Raw genomic sequence first — 14206 nt, 5'->3', positions numbered from 1 at the left:
TGTAGGGATTTCTTAACAAAATTTTTAAAAAATTAAAAAATAGAAAGCACCAAGAAATTTTAGATATTAATCATTAACACATTCAAACCCCAATTTCCCTATCAACAAAATCAACAAAATCTGTGTATTTCGGGAAAAGCAAGCAGAGGCAGGTGAAGGAGCATCCACAGAACCTCTGCCCATTTTTGAGGATCAGTGGTCTAAGCCTAAATAATAACACAATTAACGCATCTCAAAGAACTCCTGACTTATGCATATTTTCTCAGAGCTGGACGCTTTTTTTAAAAATCACTTCCCAGTTAGCAGGATGAGCATGTCTGAACAGGTCAACCAGATAAGTTTTTATAAGCAATGGCATTTTAGTAAAATCTATTTCAAATATTACCCAGTTACCAAATATTTCTGAAACCAAGAATTTAGTGCTGATGATTATATAGATTATGACAGACCTTTGTGAGCATTTTCCTTCTGAACCTGTTACTCCTGTGATCAAAAACTTCAATGACTCCCCAGAGAAGAATAAATCAATACAAGCAACTCTCTGGCATTCAAAAGCATCTGCAATTTGCCTCCAGACCACCTTTTCCAACTTATTTCCAATTCCATCTTTACATTACACTCCCTAATCACTAACACTTTCCCATTTTGCTTCTGCTTTTCCCTCAACTTGGAGGGGTCTTCTCCTGCTCACCTCAATTTTCTTTTCGTTAAAAAACTATCCACGCTTCAAGGTCCACCCCAACTCTCACCTCTCCACAAAAACCTCTTCTTTTTATTTAAAGACTTTATCTATCTATCTATCCATCCATCTATCTATCTGAGAGCGAGCGTGCACATGTGGGAGGGGGGTGCTGGCAGAGGGAGAAGCAGACTCCCTACTGAGCAGGGAGCCCAATGCAGGGCTCCATCCCAGGACCCTGGGATCTCCTGGGATCATGACCTGAGCTGAAGGCAGACACTCAACTGACTGAGCCACCCAGGTGCCTGCTCTTCTTCCCCTTGAGGCACACATCATGCTGCGCTCTGCACTACAGACACGGTGTATCTAATTGTCCATTTTTTCCTTCATGTGTCTCAGTCATACTCAGTTTTCCTTCCTTTGAAGTACCTAGCACAAGGTCATGTGCACACTCATTATACATGTAAATACATAAAGTAATGAAAAGGGTAGGCTAAAACTTTACTTAATATCTGTGACTGAAAAACTGGGAGTTCCTAGAGGTACCAGGAGTGAGGACCTAAAAAATGTGATTTCTTAAAGAGTCTTTTTCAGTGTGAAAGTCTGACTAGGCTAAGCAATAAAGAGTTGCACCGGCCTGAAAAAGTTTATCAGCATTTGATCCAGAAGGCAATCAGAAGCCCAAGTGAGAATCTCAAGGGGCTGAGCACATGATTTACAAAAGCAAGACACAGGGCAGATGTGGTGAAGAGAGAGAGAAAAAAAAAAGGGCATCCAAGTGATGAGAAGTCTGAATTTGATCAATTAAGCAATGACTTTTTAGACTGAGACCCCAGAGAAAGGAAAGTCTACATGGAGAGCTAGTACACACACTCATAAAAGTGTATGTATACATAATTGAAACAAGCTCCACAAAAAACTTATCCTTTCCCATGCAAAATACTCATTCTTTTAACTCTATCACAACCCATTAAATCTGTTACATAAACCACTAATGGATCAAAACCTACTTTTGAAAAATCCTGACCTCTAGACATGAAAATTATGCCAAAGTTTCAAGTTTCATTCTGCAATTAGTCTCCTATGCCTTCTCTTGGCCTACCTTACTGTCACTTCTCCGGCAAATGTTTGTTTCGTGGACAACAGTGAACAAAATGTGTGCATTTTACATGTAATTACCAAGTATATCAAAAACAATTAAATTCTAATAACCAGGAACTTCTATTCCTGCCAACAGGATCCAATCTGCTTGTTTTGAGGTTTTGAGGTTTAAATACTGGAGAGACCCTAAGATAGAGCATCATACATTCAGGAACACAACCAGACTGTACTACATCTCCAAGGGCTGGGAACAGGGATACTCAATTCAGGCTCTTCCTAGAAACATTCTTAATGCTACTGTGCTTGCCCTGTTCTACACATTTAGGACCCACTACTTCAACCCTTATTACCCAAGTAACCCAGCACCAACTCATTTTTCTCCACTCACAGGAGTAGTATCACCAAACTGTCCTTGGGTGGCAAACTGCCAATTACTGAACCAGATACAAGATACTCTTACAAAATGATTTACACTGAGGAATTTAGCAATAAATGATAAAACGAGCCCACAGAGAATGCTCACTGACTCATTCAATAGTAACAACTAACATTTACTGAGCACTTACTACACCAGTCATATACACTGCCTCATTTAATTTCTGAGGACCCTGAAAGGTGGGTAGCATAATCTCTACTTCATGTTGGAGTAACAAAAATCTTAAGATGTTGGGAACACAGGCTTCAGAATAACATCCTTTCCAAGACTCATACTCTAATCCTCAAAGATGTAAAATAAAAAGGTTTAATAGCATGAGAGCATCTTAAAACTTCAGTGGCAAGGATCCTAACCCAGGGACCTGGGAGCAGAGACTGAAGCAGCTGCTATACATCACTCTTCATTTTCTAGCTTTAAAAAAAAAAAGTGACTTTTTAATTTCATCCCGTAATATATGTGCACATTTAAGAGAACCACTTCTCCCTCTAATCTTCAAGTAAAATTGATGCTCTAGGAGAACACATCCCCAATATGATGAGGACCAAATGTCCTCCTTACATTCCTCCCACCTCTCAATTCTGTGACTCAAGATCTAGGGTTACAGTGAAAGAACAGTGGACCAGGAGTCAGTGGACCTCAGCTCTAATGGTCAGGCTCTTTATTGGTTACTAAAGCTTTGGTGAAGTCACTTGGAACTTCCTTAGTTCTGATTCTCAGTTTTTAAAAATTTTATTTCAGAACATTTCACAGAGCTGTGTGGCTAAAGTGAAAACATGCAGATAAAAGGATATTGAAACCTATATAAACTTTTTTTAAGTAGCCAAACTCTCATTTTTCAGTGAGGCCCTCCAAATTAGCAACTTGCTCAATGTGACAAAAGCAAGTCTGAGTTGAGTCCTGGATATGAAACCAAATCCAGATATTTTTCTACTATTTCAGAGTGGTATACATAATCTACAACTATGACTTTCAACAGGAAATTTAAGACTAGGCCAAAGTTTTATTCCTGAGGCATACAATGTGACTTAAGCCAACAGAAAAGCAAAGGGGGAAGGGGCAACAAATTTTTGCTAGCCTAATATCAACTATTAGCTGTAGATAATGGAGAACAAAGCTCTAAATACCTGAGTTCTAGTCCTGGTTCTATTTTTGGTTTTTATGCAAGTTGCCTAATTTTTCAGAGACTCAGTTTCTTCTTCACAAACTAGGCAAAAAAAAGTTAGTCTTTATCTTCCAGGACTAACCATACAAACCCAATTTATAAATAAACAACACCTGCAGCACTTACATACACTAATCTAAATGTTTCTGCATTACTAAACACGTCCACCTTCACAACCACTCTGAGGTGGGTACTATTACCCCTGTTTTACAAATGAGGAACTAGAAGTACAATCACCACTATGAAGCCAAACCTAGATAGAAATGTAAGCAGTAGAGCTTGGATCCATGCATCTAATCACTGCTCCATGTTTTTCCTCAGCATCAATATTATCTCTTTACAGGACTGTTAAATAGAAACACAGAAAACAACTTTAAAAAGGAAAAATATGCAGACTGCTGTAACTTTAACAATGACTATGATTTTTTTTTTAGAAGTCCAAGTTCGCCTTAAGAGCCCTGATTAAGGTTTCTTTTATTTATCAACTAAAGTCACTTCATCTAGAAACTAGGAAACTCTATCTTAAGATCTGAAAAATACCTAAACATACTCATCCAAAGCACAGTTAGAGGTATCCCTACTTTCAACCTAAAAATTTAGCAGAAAGTTCCCCCACGGTGGTCAGATGGAGTTAAAAATCTGTCTTAAATACTAGCTTTTGAAGTGTTACACATAGTGTCAGCTAAACACTCACGATACCTGATGCTTCCAAATCACATTAGACTTATTCAGTTTGATTACCCTATACCTGCAGTACCCACGTGCATGTGAGTTAGAGCAGACGTGGTCGAGTGACTCAGTGAATGACATCTTACCTGAAATAGGGCCCTACCAGAAAAGCCTTCCCTAACTCGGTAATGTCCCCTCTAAGAGAAATTTCACCTGTATTCACATTCATTACATTAAACCGGCTACTTCACTTTACCTCCACATCCTAATGTAGACTTCAGACTTGGTTAAAAGGGGGTGTATAAAGGAGAACTGAGCAGATGTTAAAAAAAAAAAAAAAAAGGAATGAAGCATCAAATGACTGAGAATGGAAACGAGCCTGGGAAAGTCAAGAGTTTCAAGAGTGAGAGTACCACACACTGGACGTGGAAGAAAACACGTGGTGAGCCTGCACCCAAGGGTTCGGGGGGTGGGGGGGTTGTCCGGAAGCAAGGAAACAGACTTATTCATCCCAATCTCCTAAGGCAAAGCCAATGAGCTAGAGAAATCGGAAAAGAGTACTACAGCCCCAAGGAGGGGCTCTGTCAAAATCCAGGGCGTTGAAGAGCACATGTTGCTGCGCGAGGCTTGGCAGAAGGAAGCCGCCCTGGGGAACTGGGGGCCTACACGAACATGGCGGCCCCGGCGACAGCAGGGCGCGGGGCGCAGACCGCATGAAGCCAGTCGGTAGGGCTCCAGTCTACCACCCGTCGAATCGGGCCGCGCCCTCTTTCGCTACTCTGCGGGCAGGCCGCACGCGGGACTAGCGAAGTGGACCCAGTCCGCGCCGCCGCCGCCGCACGCCGTGCCTCCTCGCCCCGGGCCTCGGAGGGCCGCGCGATATGCCGGGCCACGCGTCGTCGGACTGGGGGTGCGCTGAGGCCGAGCCGGGCGGATGCCCGCCCCCCGCCGTCCCGCCTGCTTTACCTTGGCCTGCAGCCGCGCTGGCGCCCAGGCCAGGCAGGTGCAGGTACCGCTGAGGTGCGCGGAAGGCACGTACTCTTGGTGCAGCCTATTGTTGGCTGTCTCCCACACTCGCAACTGACCGTCGGCAGACGCCAAAGCGAAGTAGGCCTGGTTCAGCGGTGAGAAGGCGCAAGGAACCCCTGCCGGGGACAGGGGGTCGGCAACACCACCTCCACCCGCCGCCATTGCTGCCCTGGCTCCGCGGCAGCCACGTGTTCGCCTGTGCGCATGCGCATCGCCGTGGGGCGGGGCCTGGCGGGAGGAAGTGGGGAGGAGGGAGAGCAAAGAGCTGAGGGAGTGGCTCCTCGCGTCTCGAGCAAGCGTTGGGCGGGCCCAGCCTGTGGACGGTGGCCCGGAGGGCCCAATGCTAATTTGTACTGGTTGGGGGAGGGAACGTGTGGAGGGATGTGACTGCAGACTGGAGAGCAGGACAGTACCTTCAAAAAAAAAAAAAAGGAGAAAAGGTTTGGGTTTTGTTTTGTTTTTAAGAACATGATTGAACGAAATGTTTAAAAGACACAATCACTTATAACTCCATGATTGTGGCAATTGTTTTCATTTTTTTTCTTATCCACTTCCAGGTTATAATCATGTATACACATAACAATTTATTCACTCATAGTAGTGTGAAAGTAACGGTGGGATCTCCCATACCCACCTTATTTCGTCAGGATTAATCCCATGTAACTACATCAAATGGACAATTTGTAACGACGCCATAATATTTCACCAAATCTATGCATGACGGATTAATAGTATTCAGACCACAGTTTATTGCCCAGCAGGAAAGACAAAAAATACCACCCTCAGGGATATGGGGCCAGTGAAGCTTTTACAGCCACGGTAACATTTGCGTTTTAGATTATTTGTAACAACAAACATCTACATTTTTAAAAGGCCTCCTGGACTCCGCGGAGATGGTAAAGGGGCAAGAAGGAAAACTGACACACAATATAGGACAGTGCTGGGTCAGACTCAGACAAAAGCAGTAAAGGTGGGGAGAAGTGCCCAGATTCCAGATAGAATCTGAAGTTAGAGTCAACAGGGCTTGCTAAATGATTGCAAAGGGTGAGAAAAAGACAAGTGAAGGATGACTCCAAGGCCTGAGCAAACTAGTGAATGGTGATTCCATCAGCTAGATTGGGGAAACGGGTTTGGTTGGAGTGGAAATCAAGAATCAAGAATTCTGTTTTGGACAGTTAAGTATGATATGATAGAGTTGTTCACTAGGAGTTGGCTACAGGAGAAGGTCACAGAGATATAAGTTTGGATGCACACTAGCATACAGATGCTATTTGAAACTGTGGGACTAGTCAGATCATGGATGTATGGATAGAAAAGAAAACTTTGCCCAAACTATGCAATCTTTAGAGGTCAGGAGGAGGAGGAAGATCCAGCATGGAAGATTAAGAATGGGTAGGATGAAAGCTCAGGAGAATGAGATGTCAATCCATTTAGTCCTCACAACAGCCCTAGGATGTAGAAACTATGAATATCTCCATTTTTCAGATTGAAAAACTGAGGTATAGAGCTGAGCAGTGGAGGAGGAGCTGGATTTCTAACCTAAGTCATCCCTGGGTATGAACAACTTGACCCAATGAGTCTCTATAGAGTTCACGTAGTTGGCCCTTCAATAACCAAAACATCATTCCTTGACCTCCTCCCTTTCAATAATCTTGGCCTCTACCCTACACCAGCCACTTACTCCCATGGTCATGTCTCAGACTTTATCATTACAATAGCTGCACCCCCTTCATAACCTCAATTTTTGCACGCCACTCTCTAACCACTGACTTCTGTCTTTCCAGCTTGCTCCCTCCAACTTCCAGGCTCCAGCCAATCCTTCTATCCCACTGGCCTGTCAAACCATTGATCCTACAGTCTTTTCACGCACCCCTACCCCTCCTCCTTGATGGCTGCTCTTCCCTCTTAATTTATCTTAACCTCTGTCATTACAACCCTCAAACCCCTTGCCTCTTTCCCACATCATCGTCCTTCCATGGTAAAACTGCAAGCCGGTAAAATCGAACTCTCCACCCAAAAGCAGCTGAAAGTAACAAGAGAAAAGTCACAGCTACCTATTATGACTCTCACCCACTTTAAACTCAACTTCACATGGGAAGTCAATGCTGCCAAATTATCCGTTGTTCCCTGGTCCATTCATACTTCCATTCTTCTCCTAGATACCGATTCATATCTTTCTTCTCCTACCACTTCAAACCTGCCCTTACCTCCCTGCTCTCAGTAAATGACTTCGCTTCCTATTTCTTGAGAAAACAGAAGCAATCACAAGAGAATTTCCACAAGCTTCCAGTACCACGAACTCTAACCGACCTGTGCTCCATCACTCCGGGCACTACGGATGAATTGTCCATGCTCCTAGAAAAGGCCACCCCTCCACATAAGTTTTAGATCCCATTATTCCAAAAACCCTTTCCTCTCTCTACCAGCATCAATTTTACTTCTCAGCTTAATCCTTTTCATCAACATATAAACATACTGTTATTTCTTTCTTCCTAAAAAATAAAATTTCCTTTACCTTACTTCCCCCTACAGTCACTGTCCCAATCTACTCTTTCCTTTAAAAAAAAAAAAAAAAGGTAGTCTAATTTTCTTAATCTCTCTCTTCTAATTTTTCTCCTCCAGTGGGACTCTCATCCCAACCCACCACTACACCAAAATTCTCAGTAAGGCCACCAGTAACCTCCGTATTACTAAATATGTGTCCATTCTAAGTCTGCCTCTCATGTGACTTGTCATCAGCAAGCTTGTCTTCCATGACGCCATACTCTCCTGGCTTCCCTCTTACTTCTCTGGCTCCTCTTCTCAGTCTTCTCTCCTGGATCTTCCTTATCTCTCACTCTCTAACATCAGGGTGCCTTAGGGCACTTCTTTACCTGGGCTTGTGACTTTCCAGAATAAAGACTACATTTTGCAGCTTTCTTTGCAAACTGTGAGGCCATATCACCACTAGCCAGTACAAAAATGTTCTTAAAGTGACAGAGCATGCTATTCTTCATTGCTTTTTTGATTCTTAATTCCTGGAACTCAAATGTGATGGCCAAAAGCTAGAGCATACATGATGGACTTTGAGGGGAAAACAACATGCTAAGAATAGCAGAGCAGCAAGATAGAAGGAGCTTGAGACCCTGCAGCACGATATATGTCCTAGACCAATGCCCCAGACCTCTTTCATACAAGAGAAAATAAATTTCCCTGTTGTTTAAACTACAGTATTTTGAGTTATGTTACATGCAGCTGAACAAAATTGTGCTCATTCTTTTATATCCTTTGCCTCAGTTGGTGATACCACCAGCAATCCAGTTAGCCACTGGAGAAAGCCAGAAATCAGCCCTGTTTATTAACCAATCCCACATCTCACTTCTGCCCACACATAAGCACATATGATCAATCATCAGATTCTATTTTATCTCTTATATAATTCTCTATTTAATTTCTTCACCTCCATCCAATTCTACCACCTCTGTCCTTATCTGAGCCTTATCTCTCTCACTGGAACTGCCACCAGTACTTGTATTGGACTCCCTTTCTCCACGTTAGTCCAGTGGTATGATCTTTGTAAATTATTAATCTGACCATTCCACTTCTCTACTTAAAACCCTTCACAGGGGCGCCTGGAGGGCTCAGTCGGTTTATGTGTATGACTCTTCGTTTCAGCTCAGGTCCTGATCTCAGGGGGCTGAGATCAAGCTCCACATCGGACTCCACGCTCAGTGAAAAGTCTGCTTAAGACTCTCTCTCCCTCTGCCCCTCCCCGCCATGCTCTCACTCTCTCTAAAATAAATAAATAAATAAATAAACCTTAAAAAAAAAAAAAAACCTCACAAACTTGCTGGCACCTATAGAAGAAACTCTGGCTGTTTAATATATTTGGATTACAAAGCAATCTGTAATCTGGGCCCTGTTAGCCTCCACAGCAACATCACTCATTAGACCCTCACTTGCTTCTGGTTTCCTGCCCTTATCATCCTTGTTATGGGCCCTGCTTTTTTGCTCTGCCTATTATTTAGGCTCTTCCAATCCTCTCTCTGCACCAATTCCAGCTCTTCGTCAAACTTACTAACAATTCAACTTTTAACTAATTCTTTTTATCCTAAAAAGTGATAGATCCTACAATCTCTAATCCTTAACAAAATATTTGCAAATCAAATCAGCAATATATTAAAAAAAGATTAAATATCATAATCAAATGGGATTTATCCCAGGAATGCAAGGTTGGGTTAACATCCAAAAATCAAAAATTATAATATACCATGTTAACAGAATAAGGGACTAAAAATACATGATAATATCAAAAGATAAAGAAAAATATTTTAACAAAATCCAACACCCATTCATAATTAAAAACAAACTTTTGAGGTGCTTGGGTGGCTCAGGTCATGATCTTAGGGACCTGAGCTCAAGTCCCATGTCAGGCATCAGGCTCAGCATGGAGTATGCTTGAAATTCTTCTCCCCCTCCCTCTCCCTCCCCCTCTGCTCCTCCCCCAACTTGCACTCTCTCTATCTCAGATAGACAAACAAACAAACAAACAAACACTTTTAACAAAGTAGGGACAGAAGGGAATATCCCCAACCTGATAAAGGGAATCTACAAAAAACCCACAGCTCACTTCATACTTAATGGTGAAAAACTGATGCTTTCCTAAGGTTGAAAATATATTAATGCTATCCACTTTCATCAATTCTTTCAATATTTTACTGAAGTTTCCAGCTAGTGCAATAAAGTAAATAATAACAATAATAATGATAGTAATAATAATAATATCCAAATTGGAGAGAAAGGAATAAAAGTATTTTTATTCACAGACGACTTACAGAAAATTTCGAGAAATTCACAAAAAATTCTAAAACTAATAAATTAATGTACCAAGCTCTCAAGATACAAGATTAATGTATAAAACCAATGGTATTTCTTCATTCTATTGGTGGACAATCAAACTTAAATTGAGAATGACTCCATTTACAATAGCACCAGAAAGAATAAAATACTTGGGAAAAAATTAACAAAAGAAGTTCAAGACTTACATTCTAAAAGGTATAAAACATTGCTAAGAGAACGTAAAGGAGGTCTAAATAAATGAAAAGACATTGCATGTTCATGAATTGATAAACTCAATATATTTTTTAAAGATTTTATTTATTTATTTGTCAGAGAGCGAGAGCACACAAGCAGGGGGAGCGGCAGGCAGAAGCAGAGGGTAAAGCAGGCTCCCCATTGAGCAAGGAGCCCGATGTGAGACTCGATCCCAAGATCCTGGGGTTATGACCTGAACCGAAGGCAGCCGCTTAACTGACTGAGCCACCCAGGGTCCCAATAAACTCAATATTGTCAAAACAGAAATTCTACTCAATTTGAAATAAATTCAATACAAGCCCTATCAGAATCTTAGCAGGACTTTTTGTAGAAATTGGTAAATTAATCCTTATGCGAAGTGAAACAATTATCTAAACGAAGAACAAAGTTGGTGTCCTCGTACTACCTGACTTCAAAACTAACAATAAAGCTACGGTATCAAGGCAGTGTAAGAACTTTTTAAGATGTACTCTCTTAGCAACTTTCAAATATGGAACACAATACTAACAACTATTGGGGCACCTGGGTGGCTTAGTTGGTTGAACGTCTGCCTTTGGCTCAGGTCATGATCCCAGGGTCCTGGGAACAAGCCCTTGTCAGGCTCCCTGATCAGCACAGAGTCTGCTTCTCCCTCTCCCTCCCCCCGCCACTGTTCGTTCTCTCTCTCTCTCAAATAAATAAGTAAATAAATAAATAAATAAAATCTTTAAAAAACCTAATATTATCTTTAAAAAATGATAAAAAACTATTGTCACCCTGTTGTACATTACATCCTCAGGACTTACTTATTTCATAACTATTTTATCAATTTGTACCTTTTGACCTCCTTCAATTGACTCCTTCAATTTCTTTTTTTTTTTTTTTTAAAGATTTTATTTATTTATGTGACAGAGAGACAGCCAGCGAGAGAGGGAACACAGCAGGGGGAGTGGGAGAGGAAGAAGCAGGCTCCCAGCGGAGGAGCCTGATGTGGGACTCGATCCCGGATCGCCAGGATCACGCCCTGAGCCGAAGGCAGACGCTTTAACAACTGCGCTACCCAGGCGCCCCGACTCCTTCAATTTCTAATACAGAACAGGAAATCCTGGAGGAGTTCTACAGAATCCAGATTCAAGCTCAGCAGCAACTGGGGAGACATGAAAAAGCAGTTATATTCTCAGATTTAAATACTTTATCTTTCACTAAAAGTTTAAAAAAATTATGAACTTTAACAGTTCTATTAAAATCTAAATACATAGGGCACCTGGGTGGCTCAGTTGGTTAAACGTGTGCCTTTGGCTCACGTCATGATCTCAGGGCCTTGGGATTGAGACCCACATCTCCTCAGGCTCCTTGCTCAGTGGGGAGTCTGATTCTTCCTCTCCCCTCTGGCCCTCCACTCTGCTTGTGTGCACTCAGTCTTTCTCTCTTGAATAAATTAAATCTTTAAAAAAATAAAATCTAGATATATGTAAAGATACACAATAAAACACACAGTATTAAATATATTTGGACCATATTTGCATGCTGAATTATTTACTATATTCACCTAGGTATCAGGACTAATGGTTTTCTCATTTCCTACTTTCTTCATTCGTTTAGTAAGCAAATATTTACTGCGGGCACATTTTGTTCCAGGCACTACGACAGTCAATGGAATTATAACGATGAATCAGACACAGCCCTCTCCACAGTCTTACCCTCCAACTTGCGAAATGGTAAATAAACAATGATTTCATTTAACCTGACATGCACTGTGGAGGGGGTCTAAAGACAAGGCTGTATCAGGAACACAAAGGAGAGGGACTTCTCCCAGTGTTTTGGACTTATATAAGGCACCATTCTGGTGAGGCTGAAACCTGAAGGATGCGGGAAAAATATACAAAACAGTGGAAAGAAGCACACACAAAGAGGTAGAGGAGAACATTTGTGGAATCAGAACTAGTGATCTAATGTGACTGGAGATTTTTAAATGTCAGCCCTTAACCATAGTACTTCTTGACAGCTATTAGGACTTTAAAGTGATTGCTTGACTAAATGCCACTAGAAGACAGTGTCTTTCTGACCTTATAACATAAACATGATGAGTTGATGATGCCTCATATTGTCAGAAAATAGTTTCAGAGTGCAGGCTGACAGTTTCATAGGGAAGACAGAAGGAAAAGGAAAAGTATAGCCAAAAATAGACACAATAGTGGCCTTTTTTAGAGCTTAAATGCTCTGAAAGGTCATGAATAAATAAGGAATAATTATATTTTTCAACACGTTAATGTATTCCATTAGATGTGTGTAGGATAAAATATAACATCATGTCTTATTCAAACAATAAAATGGGATGCCATTTACTGTTTATAGTTTATCTTAGAAATCAAAGAGATGTAAATTTATTTCCCATATTCATACATCAATATATCTTTTTCTTTCCAAGTCATACTCCTTCTGAAATAACAGCCAAATATCATTTAATCATCTTTAAGAGATACTAGAGTAGGAATGATAAATTTTAAAACCATTAGTAGGGCTTAGGATTCAGAAAGTTCCAATTCAGGCCCTTATTTGTCAGTAATAACAAAAAGATTGGTCATAAAAACTTTCTTAAAAAAACAAATCAAAACCAGAAGTGAGACCTACAGTTGGGGTGGAGGGAGAGCAGTTTCTTTATTCATTTGTAGTACTGAAAGAGAGAAATCCTGTTAATGGAGTTTGTAGCGCCTGATGTTTTAGAAAGCACAGTTTAGAAAGTACTAATTTAATCTTCAAAAGTAATAACAAGACTTATTTTATCAAATGTAAACTTAATCCATAGCCCTTTTGAGCATATTTTGACTTTACCTCTAAATTCAATTGTACTGTTGGTACCGGCCTTTGAGAAGGGGTGTTATAGTACAAAGAGCATGGACTGCTGAACCGGACTGACCTAGATCAGAAACCCTGTCATGCCACTTGTCAGCTATGGGATGTTGCCAAAATCATTTAATCTTCCTGGGTCAGTTTTCTTTTTCTTTTTTCTTTTTTTTTTAAAGATTTTATTTATTTATTTGACAGAGATAGAGACAGCCAGCGAGAGAGGGAACACAAGCAGGGGGAGTGGGAGAGGAAGAAGCAGGCTCATAGCAGAAGAGCCTGATGTGGGGCTCGATCCCATAACGCGGGGATCACGCCCTGAGCCGAAGGCAGACGCCTAACCGCTGTGCCACCCAGGCGCCCCCCTGGGTCAGTTTTCTTATGCATAAAGCAAGAATACTTATTTCTAACACAGGGTTGTTGTAAACTTACATGAAATAAATAGCTACCTTGCTTGGTATTGTCAAACCCTCAATAAACTTTTGCCAAGTGAATTAATATTAAACTGGTTAGTGATATTTAATGTCAAATTAGACTTTGGATTCCAAAGATAACCTTTTACTGGTTTTTTGTTTTGTTTTGAAGATTAAATAAATTTATTTTTCTTTACTTCTTTTGGGGTGGGGTACCAAAACCTGGAATAAATGATTTTTTAAAAAATATTGTATTTATTTTAAAGAGAAAGAGAGAGCGATAGTGGGGGGGTGGAGCAGAGGGAGAGGGAGGGGGGAGCAGAGGGAGACTGACAAGGGGCTCAATCCCAAGACCCTAAAATCAGGACCCTAGCCAAAACCAAAAGTCAGATACTTCACGACTGAGTCACCCAAGCACCCCTGGAATAAATGATTTTTAAAGAGATCCAATTAAAAAAAAATCAGAACATACAGGCAATGCTTTTTTTTTTTTTTTTTTCTTACACAACAAATTTCTTTTCTCACAGTTCTGGAGCATGTAAGTCCAATATCAAGCTGTCGGCAGGTTTGGTTTCTTCTGAGGGCTCTCTGCTCGGCTTGTAGATGGACATCTGCTGCCTGTCTGGAGCCGGTCTTCCCTGTGTGCCTGTGTTCTAATCTCCTTTTCTTATAATGACACCACTTATAGTGAATTAGGTCCCACATTAATGACTCATTTTAACTTAATTACCTCCTTAACCCTATCCCCAAATACAGTCACATTCCGAGATACTGGGGATTGGGACTTCAATGCATGAATTAAATTCAGCTTGCAATACCCC

At 41.0% G+C, this 14206-nt stretch overlaps 1 protein-coding gene across 1 annotated transcript in view; it reads right to left on the bottom strand.

Moving 5' to 3' along the window:
* Positions 1-5298, bottom strand: part of WDR43 (WD repeat domain 43) — a 46695-nt gene extending 41397 nt beyond the window's left edge. Inside the window, exon 1 of the mRNA XM_008700271.2 lies at positions 5014-5298. Coding sequence (XP_008698493.2) covers positions 5014-5238 — 225 coding nt within the window. The 5' untranslated portion in view covers positions 5239-5298. The remainder of the gene's footprint in view (positions 1-5013) is intronic.
* Positions 5299-14206: the final 8908 nt, after the last annotated feature.

Source organism: Ursus maritimus, unplaced genomic scaffold (assembly GCF_017311325.1).
Source record: "Ursus maritimus isolate PB19 unplaced genomic scaffold, ASM1731132v1 scaffold_6, whole genome shotgun sequence".
Lineage (NCBI taxonomy): Eukaryota > Metazoa > Chordata > Mammalia > Carnivora > Ursidae > Ursus > Ursus maritimus.
The sequence above is the reverse complement of the archived record's forward strand: the minus strand, read 5'-3'. Positions and strand labels throughout refer to the sequence as shown.